Source organism: Peromyscus leucopus, chromosome 1, assembly GCF_004664715.2.
Source record: "Peromyscus leucopus breed LL Stock chromosome 1, UCI_PerLeu_2.1, whole genome shotgun sequence".
Lineage (NCBI taxonomy): Eukaryota > Metazoa > Chordata > Mammalia > Rodentia > Cricetidae > Peromyscus > Peromyscus leucopus.
This window is the reverse complement of record NC_051063.1, coordinates 129,161,091-129,188,395: the sequence shown is the minus strand read 5'-3', so window position 1 is coordinate 129,188,395 and position 27,305 is coordinate 129,161,091. Positions and strand designations below refer to the sequence as shown.

General features: G+C 44.5%; 1 protein-coding gene across 7 annotated transcripts in view; it reads left to right on the top strand.

The window, feature by feature from the left end:
• Positions 1-876: 876 nt before the first annotated feature.
• Gabra5 (gamma-aminobutyric acid type A receptor subunit alpha5) overlaps positions 877-27,305 on the top strand; it is a 99,811-nt gene continuing 73,382 nt past the window's right edge. Inside the window, exons 1-6 of one of the 7 annotated variants that reach the window (XM_028894670.2) lie at positions 904-944; positions 2,386-2,445; positions 2,803-2,962; positions 18,090-18,211; positions 20,310-20,377; positions 20,482-20,702. In XM_028894670.2, coding sequence (XP_028750503.1) covers positions 2,877-2,962; positions 18,090-18,211; positions 20,310-20,377; positions 20,482-20,702 — 497 coding nt within the window. In that variant the 5' untranslated portion in view covers positions 904-944; positions 2,386-2,445; positions 2,803-2,876. The other 6 variants (XM_028894666.2, XM_028894668.2, XM_028894667.2 and 3 more) reach the window with 6 other exon arrangements.

The following is a 27,305-nucleotide window of genomic DNA, read 5'->3' as shown; positions in this document are numbered from 1 at the left end:
ATAACCTTAGTCTTCTGCTCTGCCCCCTGGGTTCCGGATTGCAGGAATATGCCAGTCATGTGAGGATTACACACTGTAGGGAATGGAATCCAGGCCCTCCTGCATGCTAAGCAAGCACTGAGTCCTTGCCCACCTCCAGCCGGAACAACACACTGCTCTCAAGGGGAGGGCTGTCTCAGCATCCAGGAGCACTTGAAAGGGCCTCCTTCTGCCCAGTGATCAGTATGCCTAGTCCTTGCCTCGCAGAAACTATGCTACTGACATTGGACAGACACCAGTCATGTTAATCAACCCCATGTGTCTGCTGAGAAGGCAATGTCTTCCTTCCAGGCCTCAGAGGGCCACCTGAAAGCCTTTCCCCGCCTGTGACCTACTTTTAGATCTGTGACACAATACCCTTTTTCTGCACTACCCATCCCATAGCTTGTCAAGAAACGAGTCTTCAGCCAAACCCTAAACATGCCCTGATGTTATGAAAGGGTTTCATTATAAGATTCAGCAATGAATTAACGACTATCGGTGAATTAAATGAAAAGGGTTCTCTTGCACTAGTTTCTTTCCAAAAAGAATGGATGGATAAAGCCAAGGGTGCTAGTGAGGACTGATGAAGAACAGAAGGTGCTGGCAACCCTACCTGACATAAGCAGGCCTAGCATCCGCCTAGGTTATGGATGCTACTGCCAGTCCACACAACCTTTCGCCCTCTGGCCTAAAAGGTGACCAGTGGTTATTCGAGGGGGAACCAAATCTGCTTCTAAGGCCCACTAGAAACTTCAGCAGAAACATGGTCCATTCCCAAAAGATAGTGGCCCCCATCCCCTCCCGCGTCAAGTCCTGGGCTGAGTGGGGGCCAGGCATTTGGTGAAAGTCTGGCGGCCTCTACCGGGCGCCTCAGCCTAGGGACGTTCCTCAAACCCAGACACGACATGTGGCGCTCCGGAGAGGTGAGAGCGAGCGCGAGTCCGCCGGGGGCGCTGGGGAATCTGCAGCGGGGCAGCGCGCGGCCTCGGGCGCGGCGTGGAGCAGAGCCGCAGGGCGGCGGCGGGAGCGTGGGGCTCCGGGTCTCGTCGGCGCCGAGCGCAGGGCAAGTTTGCGCCGGCAGCATGGGGCGGTGACGCCGCACCGGCCCGCCGCGCCCGCCGCAGGGAGAGCGGGCGGCGGCGAAGCAGGATGAGCCCTCGCCGACGGCTCGCCAGCCGGGGCCCGAGCGCAGGGTAAGGAGCAGAGGTGGCCACGGTGGCTGGCGCCCCGGCCTCGGGACCGGGAGGAGCGCAGAGCAGCTGGGTGCTCGCAAGCCCGCAGCGCAAACTTTGCCCGGAGACTGCGGAGGCCACAGGCGCGGAGGACTGGGGACCTGGTGGCGTGGTTGGACGGGGCTCCGGGCGCAACCCTCGAGGTCCAGGGTAGACACCAGGTAACAGCTGCCTGCCGCGGTCTCCGAGCTCTCCCGCCTATAAGGCCGCTCCCGCCCGGGAGCAGGGGCGCGCGGTGGGCGCGGGCCCCACTTGGTGTCGCGCGCCTGTCGCGCGGGCTGCTCGAGGCCGGTTCTGGCTGCGCCGCCACTGCACCGCGCGCAGCAGAGGAAGAAGGCGCTGCCTGGCGAGCGCTCAGCCAACCCTGTCGGGGGCTAAGGAGGTCTGGAGGGCCAAGAGCGAGCCCGAGGGCCGGTCCACCGGAGGTGTCCGGCGGCGCTGCGGAGCGGCAGGTGCGGGGTGGCAGAGGCTGCGGCTCCGCAGTGCCACCCCCTCGCCCACCTGCGCTGTGCTCCAGCCCTGGTGAGCTCTCACTGCGATCTGGGGCCCCCCGGGAGAGCAGCCTCGCGGTGGGGATCGGGAAGTCGGGGGGCTGAGGGGCTGCAGAAGGCACCGCCCGGGTTTCCCGCATGCGGCGCCGCGTGCTCGCCGCCTAGACTCGCCAGGCTACCGGCGCCGAGCCCCAGGATGCGCCCAGGCGACCACAGCATGTCAGTCTTCTGTTCTTGACTGGAGTCTCAGAGGGCCTTCTCCTAGGAGATGGAAGTACCTGTTGTGTGCTTCCCAGTTCTAGACTTTTGGGGGTCTCCTTGGAAAGATGTTTCTTTTTGGAACTCTGGCTTGCTCGTGGACATTGAGCACCCATTTGCGTTATGCGCAGGTTGAGATATATGTGCCTTCTCTAAGGTTGTTGCTGGCCCAGGGGCAGTGCTTGCTTGGATTTCCATTGCACTAACCAGAGCCCAGATAGGAACAGAGATATTTATCAAGTGTCGTGATTCTAAGTCATGTAGTCCTGGGGGCATAATGCCGAGCCAGAAACTCTGACCCTCACAGACAGGTCTAACATTGTGATCCTCTAGAAGACGTGTTTCTGACGTATGCCTTTCCCCCTCTTCCCACACACTTTCAGCACCTTGCAGAACAAGAAGCAGCTTGCTGGCTTTGAACGTGTGACAAATATTTCAGAAAGGTAAATTTATCTCACTTGTGGATTTGATAGATACAAAATGCAGTTGTCAAATAACTTTGAGCCCTATGTTAATAACTGGGTCATTTGTGCTGTGCTAAGAAGTAAAACAATATTTGAGAGATGCAAAGAGCCTATCAACTGTGCATTCTGTAAAAGTGGAATGAAGCTGTACTGTCACCTTTTTACAGCGTCGTGCTGCCCAGGGAAAGTGGTACAAGCTGCTGGCACAGTCTACTGATAACAAGGACCAGCCAGGTTCCAGGCTTTGTCGGCTTCATTGTGGCAGCAGCATGCTTGGATTCACTGTAGGGACAGGAACATCCATGTTCATGTGCTCTCCCTTTTGTGTACTTTCAGCTTCAAGATCAAGTTGGAGGAAAAAACAGTTTTTCTTCCAAATTCATCTGCTTCAACTATTATTCATACTGGGAATGGACAATGGAATGTTCTCTAGATTTATCATGACCAAAACCCTCCTTGTCTTCTGTGTTTCCATGACCTTATCCAGTCACTTTGGGTAAGTTCTCCCCCGTGGTTTCATTTTATAGTGTTGGGGGCCTGTGCCGTTGTGAACCCCTGTAGGACAGGACAGTCTTGGCCTGCCATCTCTGTAATCCTGCACCCTTCAGTGGGTGGTGAATATGTCCCGACCCATGCTTCCTTCCTGAACAAAGCTGTTCCTGGTGCGGGGTCTCTGGAATGAGTTAGACAGAAGAGGTTTTCACAAGTGGAAGCAGAGGATGGTTTGAGGGCAGCTGGTTCCTCCTGCTCAGGTTGGAAGAGATTCAGAAGTTCACGGGCGTTAAGGATATCTGCTGCTGTCAGACAAGTGTGTAACACCCTCACTCCCTTCTTGCGTCCATTATGCTGCTGAGTTTGCTGTTCTAGCCAGGCTGGTGCTTTGCATGTGGCATGGAAAGAGATCCAAAATAGTCATGGCTGAGCCAAGCACAGAGGTCAGAAACTACACCTGGTTTGCTCCTGAGTCTCTGGAAATGCCATTTCCATTGACCTCTTTTGTTTGGGCCCCTAGTGTCTCTGTACCAACACAAGCCTTTCCCTACCACACTAGTGATACCTAGTATTCCAGATGCAAGCCGTCAGGAGGCAATCAGTGTTCCTCTTCTCTCCTATGTCCCTCACTGCCCCAAATTGGCTAATCAAAGGATAGCAAGTTGAAGTAGTCCCGTTGGACAGTGTGTGCTGATTGGTTTCCTGTTTACCAGTGCTTGTTCCCAAGGGAGCATTTGAGATAGTTAGAAGGACCGCAGCACAGTCACCTGTTTCCGTTAGTATGGCTGGTGTGTACAGGCTGTTTGGTGGGTGTTCACAGGTCCACTCTGCTGGAAAAAAATTCCAGTGAGGGCTCAGGCTTGTTACCAGGGGAAGTTAAGATGTATTGCCAGCATCTGAGAAAGTCTAGCAATCTGTCTTCTCTCCTCTCCTCTCTTCTTCTTTCCTTTCTTCCTCTTTTCTCCTTTTTCTCCTCTCCCTCTCATCTCTCTCTCTCTCATCTCTATCTCTATCACCTCTATATTTCTAATTTTGTCTCTGTCTCTTTTATCTCACCATCTCGTCTCATTCTCCCTCTCTCTTCCTCTGTTCAAACTGAAAGGGTCAGAAGAGCAGAGAATGTCCAGAACACAGGCAGGAAATGCCGTTCCCCACCAAGAGCATCCTTACTTGTCAGGAAAAAGGTGTCTTTGCCAGCTGTTGCCCAGTCCTGTGCATCCTCTGTCCATTTGTGATGTACACACATGCAGACTACACTCTGGGGTCCATTTTTACATGTCAAATGCTTAGTGACTTTGGTTCTTAAACAGAGTAACACACACTTTGTCTAGCAGGTTGTGCTTTTCATCAAGTCATGAGACACACCATGAAAGATTTATTTATTTTATCCCCATTTATTGAACGCTATTCTTGCCTTGCTGATACTGAGGGGACATGTTTCTCCTCCCCAGCCCTTTGATTCTTCATCTACTACATGAGAGTTTTTCCTTTGTAACTTCTTTATTAAATCCTATAAATTGTAGTATCCCCACTGCTTTTCTGAATGGAGGGGGTGCATGAATGAAATCCCATGAACATTCACTATTGCAAATTAATACATTGAGATAGTTGGCTTGTTTTCTGATATTCTATCTATACTGGGTGATATTTTAGAAGTTATGTCTATGCTGTGCTGTGCTATCTTGGGAACATACAGTTTATGTGATTTGGCACAATAATTACAATTGTGAATCAAATAAGGCAGGAAGCTATCACTCTCTCTGGTAGACGCAAGTCAGAAGTAGGAAGTCATGTATGTGAGTTTAGTGCATTTCTGATTTAATTCTGTGGATTTGTAATGTCTTCTATGAATTAGAGATGGACTTGTCAGGTTCTGGAAGAAAATGCTGATTAAGTCTGAGGCTACCCCTCAATCTTTCAAAAACACTGACTGTGGGAGAAGATATTAATTTTTAGATATGAAGTTTTAATTATTTTATACTTTATCATATGATACCTACAAACTACAGGAAGTATGTGAGGTGCAGCCATTTAGTTTTAAAAAGGTGTCCTAAATCCCTAACTTACAGGTAAGCATTCACTCCCATTTTGGTTCCTACCCTCACTTGCTCCTGTATGTATTTGTATGTATCTGGGATCATCCTACATCCAGCTTCTTGTTGGTTTTGGGCCATCACCTTCCACTGTTACAAATTCCCCAGGCTTTGTGATTTTAAAATGGACAGATACTGTAGCAGTGCATGAGTGGGGCACCATTAGCTCCTTCCTGACTTGGGGACACTTACATTATTTCTGATTTTACAGTTATTGGATCTCTTGTACAGAACACAGTTTGTTTGTAAATTTCTTAATATCTGAACTCGTTTATATGAGAAGCTCTCCCTAGGAGTGGGCTTACACACCAGGTGCTGTGAGTGTTTGCCCAGCTTCTTTAGATAACAAGGGAGCCAAGCAGCACATGGTATACATAGACCACATCAGAAGACATACCACGCCCCCACTTATTTCTTCTCAGATGAGGTTCTGCTTACTTACAGATTAATTATATGTAGGAATAATTGTGTTGAAACCCAGCCAGTTCCGTAAAATTTTCCTTGTCTTTAAATCTTGACAGAATAATAACTACTACAAGGAAAAACACCGATTTTCCCAGTGTTTTAAGTCAATCCAAGGGACTGCCTTATGAGCTCAGTGTCGTTAGTCCCATCCTGCAGCTGGCAAGGTGGGATGACTGAGTATCTCACAGGAAACTGTACAGAGCCAACACCTGCTGGGATCCTCATGCTGCACTGTCCTGTGCCATTCTGCTCACTTCTACCCTGTGCTCTTTTCTCTGACTGCATTTTTTTTTAATATGCCAAAGCAATGTACAAGCTGGGGGGTATGTACCTGGAGTGTACCATGCATGTTGGACTTGGAAAGAATTTTCTATACTCTGAGATTGGGGAAGGGAACAGTTTGAATATATTCTCCTTACCTCTTCCCTCCACCAAAGAAGAGATTTCTCTGATTAAGGTTCAAAGGAAGTTGGAAAGGGAAGTTACAAAGGTCCTAGTTCGATTGTAACTCGGATCAGAGAATTACTGATGCTCCTAAATGTGCCCAGGAGACTTGAGAGCTGGCAAGGGTAAGGAGATCTATGCAGAATCAGACAGGGAAAAATGAGGAAAGATGCAACATATGAGGTTCTGTCCAGGTACAAGTTGACACATTGCATTTGTGAAAATCTATGCATTCAGCAACAAAAGATATATTTGTGAGGAGGGAAGTGTATTTGGGGCTTACATAAGATAGTTAATGCGAACTTGCTTTGAAAATATCATGAGAATTATTTGTCTTTTTCCACATAATTTTCTAAATTTAGTCACCAACAGCTCATTTTCAATAGTTTTGTGATTTTACTATCGGTTGTGAATTATAGAACAGGGCATGAGTCAAGCATACAACTGAACCAAGACCTTATAGTCAGTTACTGCCATGGCCCATTCAGATGCATGGAGTTATTTAAGTCATTATAGTTATTTTAATGAAACCAGTCGTCGAAATTACACAGTGTAGAAAAATTAGCACTGAAACAGTATGGGGATCAATGTGCTGCCAAAGTATATAACATTAAGTTTAAACTGGAATTAATTTATCACTATTTAAAAACTGTACTTTGTCAGACTTGAGAGGCCAGTGACAATTGCAAGGCACATTTGAGGATTAGTAGTTCAATAAGGTAATGTCAGATTTCATTCATTTACTGGTATTAACATAGAGATTTGGTTAAAGTGGAAATACATTTGAATTTTATTACATGGGAGCTGCAATTCAAACAGATGTCGGAAAACAGAATTTTTAATTGACAATGAAAAGCAGGCTCTCACACACATGAAGAAAGATCTTTCTTTCTCTGTGTACATGTGTGGCAGCCTGGTCTTTGGTCCCACAAAGAGGGACCATTTCATTCTCCTTCCTAAATGCAAAGATAGATACCTCTCCTAACTGCCGCAGTAAGCATGTCTGAATCGTGCCTGCACTTGCCCTATCTTCTGAAGCTGGAAGCTGTCCTGCATCCCCTCCGATGATAACAAATCCCTCCTTCCCCAGAGCTGCAGGTTCCCGAGGCTCAGGACACACAGCTGGTGTAATGGCTGTAAAAACACTGCAGCAGTGCAGTCAAAGCAGTTAGCAGGGACAGAGCCGAACTGATGGCTCAGTCTGGAGGCTGCCGAGAGGGACGACGGGCAGAGATGAGGAGGGTGGTCCTGCGCAGGGCAGAGTGTTCCGTGCCTCAGCGGAGTGATGGAGCTATCCTTAACCTCGTTCAAAAAGACAGAAAGAGAACATGCTTCCAGGCTTTCTACTTTACAAATCTAACTTTGAGCATGTTCGGCACACCAGTGCTCAGTGAGCAGTGCTCAGAGGGTTGGCATTGGAGTATAGCTCTGCTAGGTAGACTGTCCCTGAGCTCTAGAATGAGGCACTAGCTGGGCTCAAGGAAGGGGGACATGGTGGGTATTTGGATTTGTATGAAGAGTCAGTGGCACAGAATGCATGTTTTAATTAGTATGGAATTCAAAGGGAAGTATTAGAATTAAAAGCAAAAAGAAATCTTCTCTCGCACTCATAGCAGCAAGATTTACCAAGAGGCATATGGGTGCACTGCACAAGTTTTCAGAATGCTGCTGTTAAAACATGCTTTTTTAATTTTCACTAAGTTCTCATTCAGTGCATAAGAAGAGCTCAAACTCTAGAATTTAGGAAATTGTGCCGAGTGTTTTGCTACTGAACGTGGAAATCACCCCTTGCCTCCTGGATGGCTAGCATTCCCATTGCAAAGGCCCCTCCACTGTGTCCTAATGTTTATGGCACCACAGAATAGAACACAGCAGGAGAGGGAATCTATGTGTTAGAAACAAAAGAACATCAGAGTCTAGAAGATGACTTGGGCCAATCCTGAACAGCCCAGGCCAAACTCACTGTGATGTGAGGTTTCTGGAACCTAATGCATAGCAAAGGATCACCTGTGAGGAATAGAAAAGCTCCATCTTATCTGTATTTTAGAACTGTTTCAAAAGCAGACAGAATCTAAAAGTCAGAAAAAGTATAGGCCAATTGTTTTCAATTTAAGAAAGAATTGACCTATCAGTTCAAAATCAGCTTGATTCTATCCCAAGATCACTAGTGATAAGTATGAAGAGTATTTTTGATGGTGGCTCAAGCTCTTATCTTTGTTTTGGCTCATTTTTGTGAGATCAGAAGTTCCTTAACCAGCCTTCAGCTCCGTTTCTGAATCTCATACCTGGGGATAATAATGGATCCATCATCACAAGGCTGATGCCTTGGTTAACCTATGTAAAATGCGCAGACTGATCCAGGTGTGAGTCTGTGTGCTAAGTCACACTATCCATGGGGTTTAGTGCACAATGAAGACCATATCCAGGGTTATACCCATGCAACCTCCCTTGCCTGAGTGTGGTGGGGGTCATCACCCTGCTTTGGCTGTAGTGTGAATGTGTCCCGTTCCACATTCTGGGCACTGTTATAGGTGCTAAGAGCCATAAAGAAACTGTCTTCAGTGAGAGTGTGTTTCGATGTGAAAAAGACAGGCAACACACCAGAAATGGTGAAGTTAAGGTGCCCAATAAAAGAGTAATTCAGAGGAAAGATAGTAAAGGTGCCGGAGGGAGATGCTACTGGGGACCTGAGGGAAATGGGGGTTTAGTAACAGCATTAATGGTGGAGAAGACCAAACTTGTATGGGGAATGGTGATGAGTGCAGGATTCCACAGCAGGGCCTCCCTGGGGAAATGGGCAACAGCCAGCAGCTAGCTTAGCATCAGTGGTACAGCTCCATGGGAGGCATAATCACAGTGTAAGGGAGAGAACTGGATTAGTTCTGGAGTGTCAGATGACTTTCCTTTGAGGGTTGCTCTGGGCCATGGAGTGGAGTGGAATTTCTTGTTGTTTGTTCGTTTATACTTTTTGTTTATATTGTTGGTTTTTGAGAAAGGGTCTCATGTATGCCAAGTTAGTCATGAACTCTCTGTAAAACCAAGGAGAGACCTGAACTCCTGATCCTCTAATTTGTGAGATTATTGTGTGTGCCACCATGCCTAATGTATGCAGTCCTAAGGTGCAAACCTAGGGCTTTGTGCACTCTACCAATTGAACTATTGCCTCATCCCATTTTATGTTTTGGAGATGAGACTGCCTAATGTCATGTGATCCTCCTACTGTAGCCAGCTGGGTATCTGAGACTATGCACTGCTGTGCCAGGTGACTTCACTGAGTAGCTTTAAGCAAGCATGTTCCTGTTCAGATGTAGCAATGATATGACCTCAGTGTTGCATCCCCTGGGAGTGCAGAGTGAACAGAACTGAGTGGAGTTGGTGTAAAACAGGGAGAGATGGAGCTGGTGTGCAGTCAGTTGACAGGTGTTTGCATGAAGAAAGGTTTATTTTCACCAATGGGATGTGTTGATGGGATGACATGAGCACGAAGGAAAGATTAAAGGTCAAGGATGCACCATCAACTCTTTCTCTTATCATTGAGACAGAGAAGAGAGTAGAAAATGTGTGTGTAGCTATGGTTTTGTAAGCCCTTGGAGAAACCACTTCCACATCCAAGTAGCTGGGCAGTCCTTTGCACACAGGGGCCTGGAGTCTGGAGAAGTACTGGGTTGCATCGTGATTTAAAAGCTACTGGGCATGAGAACAGATAGAAACTGAGTATAGACAGAGTGGGAAGAGGCCCATAGATTGTGCCCTTGGACATTATGGTGTTATGAGTTTAGGAGGCTAAGAGTGGGGGCAAGACTGAAAGGGACAGAGAAGAGGAATGAACAGAAGAGTAAAGCTGGACACAGAAGTACTTAGGGTTAAAGCAGGAAGACCTTAGCTTCAACATGCACAACATAACCCTGTCTTTAAAATTAACAAGTAAGCAAGTATGCACACTACAGCCAGAACCTAAAGACAAGAGTTTGTAGAGGCTAAGAGGAGAAAGTTCTGTAGGAAGGGGGATGCAGTTGTCTCTGCTAAAATGTAGCTACTGGGCCCTTTGAGTTAGAGCATTTGGTCTTGACTCTTGGATCTGGCAATTCAGAGCTGACTCCTGGCCTTTAGCAAAGAGGGGTTCCTGGGTTATAGGTTGCAGGAGATAGACAGGGGTAGCAGCAAGAGAAGGGAAGAGAGGTGGGGGGGGGGAGTTCCTCAGTGAATTCCCCGAGAAGAGGAACAAAGGGGCAGGGTAATACCTAGGTGCTGTGGTCTGTGGAGTCACAGTGATAAGTGTTGGGAACCCAAGCCAGGCAGCAGTGCCAAGGACATAGAGAACCTGCAGGAAGAGGGGTGAGGAAGATAGCTTTGATTTGGGCAGCTGAAGGGCAGCACTGGAAGGCCTGGGGGCATGAGGAGAACCTACAATTTCTGGCACAGTACTTCATGGCCGGGGCTTTAGCCATATGAAATGTATTGCAAGTTCACATTCCCACCTTGAGACAGGAGTGCTCTCATGTGGAAACAAAATTGTAGCCAGTGCCCATGCTACAATGGCCTGCCTTGCTATTATTTATGATAGCTACAGAAGTATGCAAGGGACAACTGAGGAAAATATCAGTGAATGACCCTGTTTATTGAGAGTTATATAAGGACCTTAGCAAGTGAGATAACGTTTCTTAGAAATGCTAAAAACCAGAGGAAGGAATGCAGTTTCAGAATATAGGTACACTAACACACAAAGTGAACCCACAAAGTCAATTCACATCAAAACTGCCTGAAGTTATCACTACTGAGCCATTTTATGTGAATCACATATGGCTGTTAATACAAGCATAGACAATATCACAAGCAAACCTAGCACTCCGTCTTCTCCAGTACCATCTGTGCTATGACAATGTTCAAATGACCTTCTAAGGCTGATGAGAGATTGTCCTCTTTAGAATACTGTAGTAGTGAAATCTCAGCAGGGTCACTTAACACATCACTATTCTTATTAGATATTGCAATCTGGATGTATAAATAGCAAAATTACACTGGTGTAAAATCCTTTAAAATTCTTCACACACACACACACACATACACACATGCGCACACACACAAGATTCTTCTAGATCACAATTGAAAACAACTCTTAGCCAACTCCCTTTGCAGAACCCAATGTCCCTTGGTGACCCTGGGGATCTGGTTCCAAAAGCCCCCCTGGATTTCAAAGTCCCTTATGTGAAATGGCATGGTATTTGCATTTAACCTGTGTATACCCTGCCATGTGCCACACTGTTTCTAGATTCCACACACAGTATAAATGGTCATGCACTTGGGGAGACAATGACAGGAACAAATTCCTGGGTATGAGTGCTACAGATGCTAGCTTCTTCTGAACCTTTTCAGTCAGTGGTTGATGAAGTTTGTGCATGTAGACCCTGAAGACATGGGAGGTCATGACCAAATTCTGCAGCCCTCTGGATTTCCCATCCCTGATTCCATGCTCCTCATTTTCCTTCAGCCTCATTCAGAAATTCAAACAAACTGGGCATGGTGGAGACACCTGGAGTTCCAGCTAACTGGGAGTCTGTGGCAAAAACAAAACAAACAGACAAACGAAGAAACCTGCTTTAGACCAGGAGGTCAAGGCTAACTTGTGCCCCATAGTGTAAGACTTCATTTGAAAAACAAAACAAAACAAAAAAACAAAAGAAGTCAGGTGGTTGTGGCACACACCTTTAATCCCAGCACTTGGGAGGCAGAGGTGGGAGGATCTCTGTGGGTTCAAGGCCAGCCTGGGCTACAGAGTAAGTTCCAGGACAGGCTCCAAAGCTACACAGAGAAACCTTGTCTCGAAAAACCAAAAAGAAAAAAAGAAAGGCCAAAAGAAATACATCCAGCTAATGACTCTCCCGTGACCCATCTCTCACCTCCCCTGTTGTCTCCTGAGTCACTGCTCCCTTTCTTCTCCCATCCTGCCTCTCCCAAGCCTGTAATTCATAAGTAGTCCAGGGGCCTTGTCAAAAAAGACTTCAAGTTACCATTATCTTCAAGAAGATTTTACAAGTACAGCACGGCATCAAAAGTCTTTTATGGATTTGTTTGTGACTACCTTCCCAGGTGCATGTTACCATTTTTGTTTTGTTTTTTTCGAGACAGGGTTTCTCTGTGTAACTTTGGATCCTGTCCTGGAACTTGCTCTGTAGCCCAGGCTGGCCTCGAACTCACAGAGATCCACCTGGCTCTGCCTCCTGAGTGCTGGGATTAAAGGCGTGTGCCACAACCACCTGACCACATGTTACCATTTTTTTAAAGTTTTGTGGTATTAATGATTAAACCCAGAGCTTGGCCCCTGCAGTGCTCTGTTACCAAGTACCTGGCTTCATGCAGTGCTCTGCTATCCAGTACCTAGCCCTTGCAGTGCTGTGCTGTTCAATACTTGGTTCTTGCAGTGCTATGTTACCCAGTGCCTGGCCCCTTGCAGTGCTCTGCTATCCAGTGCCTGGCCCCTTGCAGTGCCCTGCTATCCAGTGCCTGGCCCCTTGCAGTGCTCTGCTGTCCAGTGTCTGGCCCCTTGCAGTGCTCTGCTGTAGTTGCCTTGCAGTGCCTGCTATGCTGCCCTTGCAGTGCTCTGCTGTCCAGTGTCTGGCCCCTTGCAGTGCTCTGCTATCCAGTGCCTGGCCCCTTGCAGTGCTCTGCTGTCCAGTGTCTGGCCCCTTGCAGTGCTTTGCTATCCAGTACCTAGTCCTCGCAGCGCTGTGCTGTTCAGTACTTGGCCTTTGCAGTGCTCTGTTCCCCAGTGCTGGCCCCTTGCAGTGCTCTGCTTACCCAGTGCTTGGCCCCTTGCCGTGCTCTGTTACTGTGGTTCAGTGTAGCCCTAGTGCTGGCTTTTACCAGAGGTTTCACATTCCTTCTGCAAATACCAGTTGCCTTTTGGGAACCACTGTTCATAATTCTCTCCAGTACGCCTTTCACTGGATTGAGCCAATATAGAGCCTCAAAAATTCAGGACTGTTTTCTTCTGTTCCAAACCTAGACAGAGCCCTTGTTCTTTTTCTCCTTTGAGTTCCTCTCACGTCATGCTTTGTGAAGCGACACTAGGTTCCTATCCCTGCTGTTCTCTACTAAAAGTCTCTAGTACTAAAATTTCTCATATCTAGATGTAAGGGCCAACGCTGCCTTCTACATGTCCTTATTTCTCACCACAGTAACTGGCATAGGTTCAGACACTCTTCGTTGGGTCCCATCACTGGGATTCCCCGAGGATACATTTGAAGATTTAGAGGCTCCTGGAGCCCGTGGCACTGGCCCTGTGGCAGCCCTTCTGTCTCCAGCTTAGCCCTAGAATACCCACTTTCCACCAGGAGGTCACTAGGTAGGAGGCAGGCCCCACAAATACTGTTTTGTATTCTCTCTGAGATCAGTTAAACCTGAGACTCCAGGGACCAGAAATTGAGAAGAAGCTATAATGCCTTGAAAAGGCCAGAAGTGAGACAACAGGGAGTGGGAGAGAGCCCTTCACTTGCTGAGGGCATCCAGTTTATTTCTCTTAAAGACTGCCCAGAAAACCAGCCTCTTATTGGATCAGATTTTGTAAGATGCTGATTCCTAAGTTCACTTTATCAGAATTAGAAGTTGGACTGCCATGACAGAGATTCCAGGGACATTCGGTATTCTGCAGTACTTACCAGTGTCCCTATCTGTCCTGCAGGCACTGTGCTCATCAGGCTGGAAACCAGGGCTCATTTGTGTCATTTATACTTCAAACCAAAATCACCAGAGTCACTGGGTCACATCCTTGTGCCTCCTGTATGAACTAGGCAAGGAAATGTAAAAAGGAGTGATTTTTAAAACAGGTTAGATTGGTTTTGTCCAGTTGGTCCAACATACCAGCAGATTCTGCATCTGTGAATTTAACCACACGTTTTCCATTTTTCATTAAAAATATTGGAAAAATTGCCTTCTCTCTAACTGAGGATGTGTAGACTTTTCTCCTTATGCTATTCTCTAGATAATATAATTTAATAACCATCAGCACAACTGGTCTAGAGATGATTAAAGTATAAGGGAGGCTGTGTGGAGATGCTATGCAAACCTACAGCAATTGTAAAAGGGATCAGAGCTCCCACATATTTTGGTTTCTATATTGAAGGGCATCTCTGTTGTCTTAAAATTCCCTTTTTCTGGAAGATCAACAAATGTTAAAGTGGAAGAATTGGAGCATTGGATAAGTGTATCATGTTTTCTACACTTCTCAATAGTAATATTGAAAAACTATAAGGAAACTTTAGTGTTTTAAGAGAATGTAGCTATTTTAGCCTTATATTATAATTGAATTAAACTTCAATTATAAGTGAAGTAAGTTATCAACCTTTAAAAGTATTTATTTTATGCTAAAGATGCTGTCAGAGGTAACAGATTTAATTTCACCTCACAAAAAATCCACGCCTTCAAAGATCTTTTACCTTGCCCCTGAAGCAGGAGCTCACTCACAATTGTGCTAGGAGTGAGCAGACCCCTTGACCATCCTCAGTAGGATTAAGATGGATGGTGGCCAGGCCTGCCTGGGGAGGACACTGGCTCAGCATGAGGCTCTTCAGTCACACTGCTCCCCACTGAACACAGATTCCAGTATGTCCCCACTGTTTTCCTTTTCAAGTGCTTTGGTTGAGTCAAACCAGAGTTTCTTTCGGCCTAAGAAGTAGTCCTTAAAGATCTTGCAGCTTGATGAAGACTAACCAAGTCCCCAGATGTCTGTAGGTGAAGGAGGCACTGTGCCAGGGCAGCAAACAGTACTTGCATAATTCTCAACACTGTGAGAATAGGACATTGCACAGCCACATATTACAGGTGATTCATTTTGGGGGTTGATTATGGAAAACAAAGAAGCAAAATCTTCCAAACAACAGCTGCAAAATGTAAACCCTGTTCTTCCCTAAGAGGCATTTCCAGGGATTTTTTTTTCTTAATGTCTTTTTTCTACTCCTGGCACATGACTATTTAATACAACAAAGACAATATTCCAACCCCCCTCCATACCCAGCCCTGAATGCTACTACATGAAGAACCAAAGATCTATACAGGAGGCAATTATGGCAGGGCAGGGAAGATACTGAAATTTTGCCAAGAAAAGTGTCATTATGGGCAAGTATGAGTAGGTATTATAAAATATATAATAAAAATTGTGTCTAGCTGGAGAGATGGTTTAGAAGTTAAGAGCACTGACTGCTCTTCCAGAGAACATTGGTTCAATTCCCAGCACCCACATGGTGATTCACAACCATCTGTAACTCCAGTTTCAGAAAATCTAATACCATCTTTTGGCCTCTGTGAGCACCAATCATGTACACAGACATGCATACAGGCAAAACACCCATGTACATAAAATAAAAATAAAAAATTATGTCTAATAAATGGAAACAGCTTTGGAATTCATAAGTATTGCATCTATCCCTGACATTGGTGACAATGTGGGTATGTGTAAAGTGAGATTCAGATCCAAGAGGCATAAGAATTGCCTGAAACAGTGAAGCAGTGGACATACATCTACAGAAAGATGGGGGAGGAGAGAGAGAGAGAGAGAGAGAGAGAGAGAGAGAGAGAGAGAAAAAGAGAGAGAGAGAGAGAGAGAGAGAGAGGAGAGCACTAAGCAATACAGTGACCTGCTGTCATGAAAATAGCCAATGATACCACCAAGTCTTTTTCTCTTGATAGCTGGGTATCCTATCCAATGGGATTGAATAACATTTCACAATTCATAATTGACCAGCTTAGAAAAAGCCCTTGGAATGCAAAATAATTGTTGCTTGATTGTGGGGATATATTCCAAACCTTTGATGGGTGCCCAAAATTTAGGATAGTGTTAAATCCCACATCTTCAAAATTTTTTCCATATAATGCACACCTGCGCTAAATTTTAGTCTATAAATTAGGCATACTAAGAGATCAAGAACAATAGTAATAAAATAGAAAAATTCTAACACCATACTGTAATGAAATTGCCAACATCATCACCCTTGTACTTCAGGACAATTTATTAAATAAAATAAATGTTACTTGACATTGTATATGACAATGATGTGACAGGCCAGCTGATGACTGAGACAGCTATTAAATGACTAATTGGCAGGTAGCACATACAATATAGATACTCAGAAGTACTATTCCCCAGATAATATACAATTTATCAATTCTGAGTTGCCTATTTACGATATTTTTAAGACTGTTTGAACGAAGTTGACCTTGGGTACTTTAAGCAGCAGGAAATGGACTCATGCATGAAGATGGACAGTGTTGTTGTTTTTTTCCTATTGTTGAATATCTCACACCTTAATTTTTAAATTGAAGAGATAGTGAGGCCCTTCGAACATTAGGCATCTGGACATTGCCTAAAATTGGATAATCAGACGGACAATAACTGAATGTCATGAGAAGGAGACTGTGAGGCCAGACGTTTTGTGCCCAGTTATTAGACAACCAAGCAAGCCTAGCATTCTTCTTATGCAGTCCAAATACTTCAAGGCTTTCTACCCAGTCACTAGCTACTTGGGGGGGGGGGGGGTCCATTGTTTCTTCTGAAGTTTGATGTTTCTGAAGTTTGAAATTCTCATGGGTGTTAGAAATAAGAGGCATGTAGTATCTTCAAATACTAAAAACAATGAAATACTCATATCTGTAGGCTCTGTACTAACAGGACCTAAGCTAGCTTGTGAGAGCTTCAGCTATATGCATTTTGATCGTGATATGAAAATTAGATCAAGGGAACTTTATGCTTATTGAAAAGAGTCTTCATTGGGCCAGGGAAGGATTGATCTGCTTAGATGCAATCAATGAAAATGCATGGTTTTCAAGAGCTGAGTGAGGAAAGGGCATGTGCATTCTAACCTCAGCTTCTCACAGAGAGATGGCAAGTTTGATTTCAGCAACTGCATTAGAGGAAGTGCTTCTGCAGACCCAGCATCCCACAGCCAGGCTTTCCAGAGAAGTGCCAGGAATCATGTGCTCTTCTTCTGAGTGCCAAGAGTACTGAATTTCAACTGGTAATGCGCCTTGAGTCTGGGAAACCCAGACCAGCTTGTACATCAGGTGCTGACTGCACACTTGAAATCATCTGAAATAAATGGAGGTTCTGCAGTCTTCAGACATGTTACTGTCTCCTGGGCATGTAGATTTCCTGTCCCCCAGATGGTCTTCTTGGTTTGTTCAGCTTTTCTCCAGGTATATGCTGAGGTCAGAATCGCTGTATGTCTGCTGGACCAAGTTCTTGGAAATAATTGTTTTCATTGATTACATTTAAGTAGGTCGATTCTGGCTTCCAGCTCCAGCTCCATCTTCTTTTGGAGTCTAGAAAACATCACACCATTGAATGAAACCAGAATATTCTTGTTCATTTTCTGAAGGCCAGTCTGCTAGTAAGGGTGGAGTGAGATTCGGGCTCACCTTCTTGTCCTCTACCATAGATAGATGGATGGATGGATGGATGGATGGATGGATGATTGATAGATAGATAGATAGATAGATAGATAGATAGATAGATAGATAGATAGGATCTCAGTGTGTAGCTTTTGCTGGCCTGGAACTCACTATATAGACCAGGCTAGTCTTGAACTCACAGAGATCTGCTTGTCTCTGCCTCCTGAGTGCTGGGAATAAAGGTTTGTGCCACCATACATTTCCATGGGTTAAAATTTCCTGCCTCCCTATTCTCAGTGATGACTTTCAAACTCAGTTTTTCTGATTTAGATAAAGTTCTAAAATCCCTGCAATTTCACAATCCTGCTATCCCATGTTCAGAGACTCATTTTTTTTTCTTTTTCTTTTTCAAATGTGGCTAAAGCATTGAGAGCCACATTATATGACTCATCATATCACAGCAGCCAGACTTTAGAAAAGAAACAAGAACCTTCAGTTTCTCAAAAAGAATGGGGAGCCTGGAGCTTGATGTTAGTTTGACAGCCATTTTGCCTAGAGCAGAACTAAGAATATTCAAGATCCAGGGCTTCTGAAGAGAACCCAGTGGCCAGCCAAGGCAGTGTGGGAGGTCTATTTATTACATGCCAGTCCTCCAAGGTCAGATGCCATATGAGTATTGTGTGCCTGTCTTGAAAAAAAATATTTATAAGAAGCAATTGGAATTTTCTCTTTCATTTTTCTCTTTAAAAGCTTCTCACAAATGCCAACCGGTTCTGTACGAGACGAGACCAATGACAACATCACAATATTCACCAGGATCTTGGATGGGCTTTTGGATGGCTATGACAACAGACTGCGGCCTGGGCTGGGAGGTGAGTGTGTTTCCAGCTGATGCCTACAAAGATCTAGGCAAAAATCACCCTCAGCCATAATGATATGCTGCCTGAAATTCAGACAATTCCAGAGAGAACTACTTTTTCCAGGATTTTAGAGTGGAAAGTCAATCTATCTTGTGTCCTGTGATATTATTTTCCAGATTCATGGGGTTGGAGGGAAGTTTCCTTATCATATTGCTGAAGACTCCCTGCTTTCCAGATAATCTGACAGTACATTCTGATTCCTTAGGGAGGAACCAAGTTCTTAGGTGCTGTTAAAGCTGAGCATATGGTGTGTTAGGAAATAAGAAAAGGCCCTCACTCTCTTATCTGTAAATGCTTATCAGAATTCCACTGCTCACTGAAGGTTTCCTTTGTGCCTTTACATGCCGGAAGTCTGATTTCTCACTGAGTTCATAGTTAAGGTATTTACAATGGTCCTGCTTATCCAAAGGAGAAGTCCCCTGAACCCCATGGAGGTCTGAAATAGTGACTACTTCCAAACTCTCTATCTACTACCTTTATTCCTATACATACAAATCATGAAGTTTAGACCCTTTGCCAGATGCATTCTTGAAATAAAATGTTCTCTGATGTTTGTATTATTAACAAAGATTCACAGAAAGCACCGGTTTATATTCACAGTCTTTAGTGCAGGAAAAGTCCTCACAGGTTTGATGACAGCGGTCTACCCCACTGAAAGACATCATTGGGCTCAGTGCCCAACAGTTCCATCTCTATTCGCACATCGCAGGGTCAAAGCACAGAGAGGACTGCTGAGCTGTCATCAACTCTTGCAGAATTTTATTCAGATAGCCTGTGTCACTCTTATTCATTCAGTAGAGAGCCCAATGGGTCTCTGTGGGTCAGGGGGTGCAATAGGGCTTATATCTTATCCAGAAGGCAGACTCTGAAGTCATACTACATTGACATGGTAAATATATACCATGCAAGTGAAATAATGCCTCAAAAGGAGATTCAGGAAACTATTTGAGCACACTATGTCTTTAGGCAGCTTGGAGTGGTTAAGTGTGGGTGGTGGTGCATTCTGAATGTAGTTTCTGCTTATGACCCAGGGAAAACACAAGTCTGTCCCAGTATCATTGATCATTTTCATATTTCTGTGTACCCCATCACTTTAGTTAATATGGTAGGTGAAAGAGTATACGGCACTGGTGGCTGTGCTGGTTCAGTGCTGGTTACGTGGCAGAAAGGTCACAGTCATGAAAACCCAGTGGTACCTTTTAGAGATTTATTAGGAGGAGAGGAAGAGAGAGGCAGAGAGAGAGAGAGAGAGAGAGAGGAGAGAGAGAGAGAGAGAGAGAGAGAGAGAGAGAGAGAGAGAGAGAGAGACCGAGAGATGCAGAGAGAGACAGAGGGAGACCGAGAGATGCAGAGAGAGACCAAGAGCAGAGAGAGATGCAGAGAGAGAGAGAGCATGGAGAGAGAAACAGAGACAGAGACTGAGACTGAGAAAGCACATGGGGGTGCACGTCCAGCTTTTCGGCTGGTACGCAGTCGCCCACTGATGAGCTGATGACATAATAAAGTGACAGACGAGCCCCCGGGCTGTTAATATATAGAATCCTTACACAGTAGGACCCTGTGATGAGAGTTTCTAACAACTCACAATATCATATATGGAGGAGCGGTTCCTTTTCAAGATAGACTTGTGTTGGCATGCACCAAAACCCTTGCTCATTACTCTTTTTCTGAGTCTGCACAGTGCTTCCACTTTTGTTATGGTATTCACTCAAGTCAGTATCCACAGTAGGCTGGCCTTATGGCTCCAGGTTTAGGAGTGTCACTACTCAAGACTTCCCAAAATCACTCCCCAGGGGCTGAGGTACCATGAGACCCAGGCCATTTTTCTAACATGATGGATAGATATTCATTTCTAGATAGATTTCATTTGTACTTTGGAACAGCCCAGGTCCATTGAGCATTTTTTCAAGTCTTCCAGGTCCACAAAACACATAAATATGCCACTGTTACAAAGAATGGAGTTGAGTGCCACACTGAGAATGTCAACACAGTATGCCTCTATGGAGACATATGGTGAGGCAGTGCAAAGCAACCTGTGTCTGTGTTGCAGAGCGAATCACGCAGGTGCGAACAGACATCTACGTTACCAGCTTTGGCCCAGTGTCTGATACCGAAATGGTAGGTACCAAAGCCCGGTCAACACAAACAATTCCCACACTGAATTAACTGTGTTAAGGGCCTCTCTCACCGACATGTCACCCTGATGCCTTCTTCTGTATTAGGAATATACCATAGATGTGTTTTTCCGACAAAGCTGGAAAGATGAAAGGCTGCGGTTTAAAGGGCCCATGCAACGCCTGCCTCTGAATAATCTTCTTGCCAGCAAGATCTGGACCCCAGACACATTCTTCCACAATGGGAAGAAGTCCATTGCACACAACATGACCACGCCCAACAAGCTGCTGAGACTGGAGGATGATGGCACGCTTCTCTACACCATGCGGTGAGTTGAGTACCCCTGGGTAGCTGGCCAGTTTAGCTGATGGCTATATCCAGGTATATCCCAGACATACCTGGATGAAGCTTGGTGCCTAGTGAGTATGCAGATGATTTGAAGGTTGCACATGTGTGTGGGGTGTGTGTGTGTGTGTGTGTGTGTGTGTGTGTGTGTGTGTGTGTATTGTGGTGCACTGCACAGTGAGCACTTGCTCTTGGAGAAGTACAGATGCTAGGTTTGTTCAGATTGCTTCCCTGGGCTGAAGAGGTCCACAGACATCAGCATTTGTACTCCATTTTATTTTTGGTACGTGCTCAAGAGCATCCTCTGAAGTGGTGACTCAGATAATGAAAGAGGGAAATTACATTTTATACAAAATTTATTAAGACCTAAAATGAACCCATGTTTTGTTGCAGTTGTACAGCTTTTTCAAGGTTTGAAAACCCAATTCTTACGTTTTGATAAGATTTAAATACTAAGAATAAGTTGTATGTTTTTAATTTAAAAGGACATTTGCCACTCTTATTCCGAATTACTCATAGACTTCAGTTAATAGATGAATTGACCAATGAGCAAGTGTCCTTCATAGCTTTTCAGTTTCCATGGTGAGCATAAGTAGGATTGAGGAAATGCTTTCAAGGTTACAGAAAACAAAAAAGTAAGGCTGTATTCCCTAGCCACGCACACACACTCATCTAGGCATCTGTAGAATTTATTTCAGTAAATTTTTGTTCAAAAAGAACTTTAGTACATAACCATATTGGAAAAAATATAGCTATTGTCACACTTGGAGGCTGTGTTTCCAACTATAGGCCTTCAGAGACACATGGACATGGTGTCATGCACCTGTTTGCAGCAACATTTGACTAGTAAGCAGAGTGGTAGTGAGCAAGACACTGAAATGCTTCTTGGTATTTCATTTTCTGCCCAACGCTTCACTTTTCTGTACAGTGCCTTTGAACTTGGGCCCATAGATGGACACAGCTCTAAGAGTAAGTGTGTCTACACAGCATGTTCTTCATTCAAAGAAGTCTGTGGAGAAGTTGAGAAACAGAGGCAAGATTGAGAATAAGGCCTAGGTCAGTACACCATGGAAAACCAAGAGTCTGCAAGGGGATTCAGGTTAACAGAGAAAGGTGCAAGACAGAGTGAGCTCATGGAGCATGCTAGGAGGCATCTAGCATTGGGGTGATGATTGAATTCGGCTATTGTGGGAGTGGCTTTTTTCATAGATAAAGATATCCACCATCCCACCAGATTATTGTTCTTGAGCCTCATCTCCAAGAGACTAGTTATATCCAAAATGTAAGCCTGATATCATAAAATGTGCAGCTTTACTTGATGCAATGTGATGCCACACTCTGGTGCACATTACCTATGTGAGGAGTGGAGTTAACTACACTATAGAGAGGGGAAACAGATAGGATAGGGAGCCCCCTCACTGAGTGTCATTTTTAGGGCACAGACATTAAATATTTCTGTCCTCAAAGAGTTTTGCTAGCCAGGTGCAGGTAACACCTTCACATTTAATGCTCAAAGTGAAGGAGGCTCCTAGAAGTTTGATAATCACCTCAGGATCACAGAACCATCAAAGGGCCAGCCACAGTTTCAGTAATAGCCTTGCTTTATCCATCACATTTGTTTGCTGGAGCGCAGCCACATTCTTACTGGATCTAGGAGAGTCCTATTAGTACCAGCTTTAGAGTGCCATGCCCAGAAGGAAGGGTAAGAGTGATGAGAGCCACAGCGACTTGTGGCAATAATGAGTGGTTGTTTATGCAGAGCGAGTCTGTTAATGAGCTGCAAAGTTGATAATGAGTTTTCTTTTTCTCAGTCTACAACACTTGAGAAGTGGAATAGTCCTTGGAACTGCTGAGCATCTTAGTGTGCTAAAGCTGTCTCACTTAGGTTTCTACTGCTGTGAAGAAACACTGCGACCAAAAGCAATGTGGGAAGGGTAGGGTTTATTTCAGCTTATACTTCCATGTAACAGATCCTCACTGAGGGAAGTCAGGGTAGGAACTCAAGACAAGAACCTGGAGGCAGGAACTGAATTAGAGGCTGTGGAGGAGTGCTATGCACTGGCTTACTCTTTATGGCCTTCTCAGTTTGCTTTCTTATACAACCCATTGCCACCTTTCTGGGGTGGCACCCCCACGGTGGGCTGGACCCTTCTATGTCAATCATAAATCAAGACAGTACCCCACAGACTTACATACAAAGCAATCTTATGGAGGAATTTTCTCAGTTAACATTCGGTCAAGTAGACAAACACCAACCATCATTTTACTGATTTTGCAAAGACAGTGAAATGTCAGTAAAAGTTAATGTCAATGCATGGGTTACATACTGGCAAAGGAGGACCTGGTCCACCCATCACAGGCATTTTGGGGAACAGGTTTTCTATTCAGCACTGAGGTCAGACATCAGACCTGGCACTGTAGCATGGATCTTTAATGTCCCTCCATAGCCAGTATACTAAAGCTTTACCCTCTAAGCAGTGATAGTGGGAAGAGATGGAGCCTTCAAGGGATGTGGCCTAGTCTTCAAGGCAAGGGGATAACCTTCCTTCCTCCCCCCCTTTGGCTTCCTAGTATGAGATACCTGCTATGGTGTTGCTGGAGGGCTTCTCTCCAGGTTCCCCAAGCCCCGCAGTCCCACAATCCATGTATAAAATAATCACGCAGATGCTTATATCACTTATAAACTGTATGGCCGTGGCAGGCTTCTTGCTAACTGTTCTTTTATCTTAAATTAACCCATTTTTATAAATCTATACCTTGCCACGTGGCTGGTGGCTTACCAGTGTCTTTACATGTTTCTTGTCCTGGCGGTGGTGCAGTGTCTCTCCTCAGCCTTCCATTTCCCAGAATTCTCCTCTCTCCTTGTCCCACCTACTTCCTGCCTGGCAGCCTACTTCCTGCCTGGTCACTGGCCATCAGTGTTTTATTTATATAGAGCAATATCCACAGCACTATGGCTCTACCATGCATTCCTGTCCTTATGTCATTTGTCTTGACACAAGCAAAAAATAATGGAGCCAACAAGTTATTACTGAAATTCCCAAAACTGATCCAGAAAGACCATTTTCTCTTTGTAAATTGGTATTTTGCAAGCATTTGTTACAGGAACAGATAACCAGTTTACACTCCATACAAAACCAGTGGGTTTGTTTCCCTTGGTGCAGTAATTCCTTGGTAACATCCACCCTGAGAAGGTTATAAGAAACATGGTCTGAACATCTGTACAGAAATGTGCACTGTGATATTGCTCATGACACCAAACAGTTGAAAAAATACACATATGGTACATTGTTCAAGTAAAATTTTGCCCTTACTCTTCTGTAAGACATTGTATCTAATGCAAAAGATGAAGCATGAGTGTGTAGTGAAAGCTGGTGTCTGCACGGTACCCTTTTTAGCCCAATGCAGACCTAGAAATGTTTAAAAATAGTAGCCATCGTCTTATAAAATGTAGCTCCCCCAGTACAATGAAACTCAGTATAAACCAAGGAAGTCCTTGTACTTAGGTAGGGTTTTTACTTACAGGACCCACCATGCTCCAGAAGTTAGCAGTCATTTAAAAACACACATCGCTGAGCAAGCTGGAAATCTTTCTAGCCATTGTTGATGCATGCTCCCCAAGTGCCTGTCACCTGACACACTTACCTGGAGCTAATTGTCAATGTGGGAGCTTAAAACCTTTCAGGATTGCTCCAATGGGCCATTGTTTCCATGGTCTAAAGATAAACTTCACCAACATCTCTAGTAAGCCTAAAGAGAGCCACTGACATTTCCCAATATTTTCAAAAAGAAGTCACCTTTGGCTGGGAATGAGCTCAGGGGTAGACTGTGAGTTTAAGTATGAGACCCTCGGTTCCATTCCCAGTACTGAACTATGAAACAAAACAAGAAGCCCAAAGATAAATTCAGAGACTTATAATTTTTTAGGATTATGTTTCAGTAAACCCACTATAAATTGAAAGTGTCCTGAGTTGATTCCCCCAGGCTGTGGGCATCAATGTTAGCAGGAGCATCTTGCTTGTTATTGATGTTCTCCCACAAGCACAAGGCTCCTGGGACTGTGGCTCTCTGTGGTTGCAGAGATTTGTATTTGACAAATAGTATACATTTATAGCTAGAGAAATTCAACTAGACACTGAGATGTACATATGAATACACAAATGTAAACAACTATGCATATGCATTCTCCAAGAAGTTCAGATTGCAGTTTACTAACCCAGGAAAGGACAAATATGAAACTCAAAATATTGCTTCTCATTTTCACACCCTCTTCCTGTCAAATCTGCAAACCTGACATGGGAAGTTAGAGATGGTGACCAATGGTTTCTGGTAGGACAGCCTTAAGCACACACCCTCCCCAGAGTCGTGTGCCCACTATCGGTGAGTGAGTCATTTCTAAGGAAGCCTCCACAGAGATGCCCCAGTCTTTTCTTCCTAGGGTCATGGAAGGGAGGGAAAATGACCCCAGAGATCTGCTGGAGCCTGTGTAATTGCTTTTTATTTTCTGTCTGGAACTTTTTGTCATCAATGCATGGTAGGTGAGCACGGATGCCCTCAGGACAAGTCCCTGAAGCTCAGGGTGGGTTGTCTCCCAGGGAGTATACCAAGGAGTGATTTATTGTATTTTATGAGCAGGTCACCTCATGACCAATGGCTACCTTTCCTCTTCCTTTCCCCTGCACCCTCTGAACATGTGTGCTGTGTAAGATAATGTTGTGAACACCACCACAGGGGACACAGCCCTGCACAGTGGGCTCCTGGCTGAACTTGTTAGTCTGTTGGGCAAAAACCACTAGAGGAAAGAAAGGACTTCCAGGAGAAGGCTTGCAAAGCCCAAATCCTGCCTAAGTCAGGAAACCCAGCAGCTCTTCCGCTTGGGATCCCTTCATTCGTGTGTGATCAAAGACCTAGGCAGGAACACTGGAGTGTTGACAGTTTTACCACCATGTCAGAGCACACAGCAGAGTACCATCTCCCAGCACTGTCTGCATCGAATGTCTCTCCAGTTTGTGCCCCGCCCAGGGAGTGTGCTGTCTGCCATTTTACTTTGAAGAAAGCATACTTTAAAAACAAACAAAAATTATTGCATTACTCTTTTTTAAAAAATCTAGTAGCATATATTAATTGTGCAAAATAATAGTTTTCATTTCGACATTTTCATACATGCGCTTATGCATTTTGATCATATTTACCCCATGACTGTCTGTTTTTCTCTCTTCTAATACTGTAAGAACATTAGGTCTAAGACTCATTTTGCTGAGAACTGGTTTATAGTAAATATACACATCAGTCCAGTGCCCACGAGAGGGCAGTATAGTCACAGTTCAGCTCAAAGATTGGCCCAATCCTTCCAGTGAAAGTTTAACTTAAGGGAATTACATGTGTACAAATGTCTGACTTATGGGTAATGTAAACTATACATTTATAGCTAGAAAATTTTAACTTGGCAGTGAGGTGTGTGTACGCATATGCAAATGTAAACATCTGTACATAACATACACCAGTATCTAGTTATTATCAGACTGGGGGGATGGCTTAGTGGTAAAGGGCTTGCTCTACAAACATGAGAGCTTGAACTCAGATTCTATCATGCACAAAGAAAGCCCAGTTGTTAAGGCATGCACCTGCAAGCTCTGTCTTATACCTAAACCCAGGTCTCGAAAGCCAACACAGGAGGATCCCTGGGCTCAATTGTGACACAGTCTAGCTAATCAGTGAACTCAGTCGAGGGACACTGTTTAAAGGAGTTAAGTGGGGAGTGACTGACATAGATCTCTGGCCTACAAAACAAACACGCATACACTCTAAAATCAAACCAAACCAAACCAAACCAAACCAAAACCAAAAAAATTACTTTGTGAGCTAGGAGCTGTAGGGTTGGCTCAGTGGTTAAGAGCACTTGCTCTTGCAGAGGACCTGAGTTTAATTTTCATCATCCACAACTATCTGTAACTTCAGTCTCAGGAGATCTCGTGCCTTCTTATGATCTACTCATGCATCAGGCAGGTACATGGTGCACAGACATATATGTAGGCATTCATATGCATAAAATGAAAATAAATCTAAAAACACTATAGACGGTAGCTACAATAGCTGAATCCTGTAGCTGATTTAAAAATTGGGATAACACAGGCATGATAGAATAGAGAGTTGATATTAATATTTTGGAGGGTAACAAGTATCCGTCTCTCTGTATGTCTCACATACAGTGTGTGTTTATATGCACACACACACACACACACACAGTCTCCTACAGTTTTTAAATGGCTTATTTCTCTGAAGTCTGATTTATTATATAATGTAACATACATTGGAAACCTTTTTATGTACCTTAAACATTATTCTGAAACTGTGACACATTGTGTTCCATTATGTAGGTCTTTCGTCTTCATGAGTCTGTACAAAGTTCATGTTATTTCAGTTTTTCTACCTACGGTAAGCAACACTGTAATGGAATTCATGGTATATGCTTTGGATTAATTCCAGGAATTGGACAAAAGCTAGGTAAATATTTGAAGTTTCACTCTATATGTGAAAGTGAAGTGGCTGTCATTCCATGAGATACATTAGCAAATGAAGCATATAC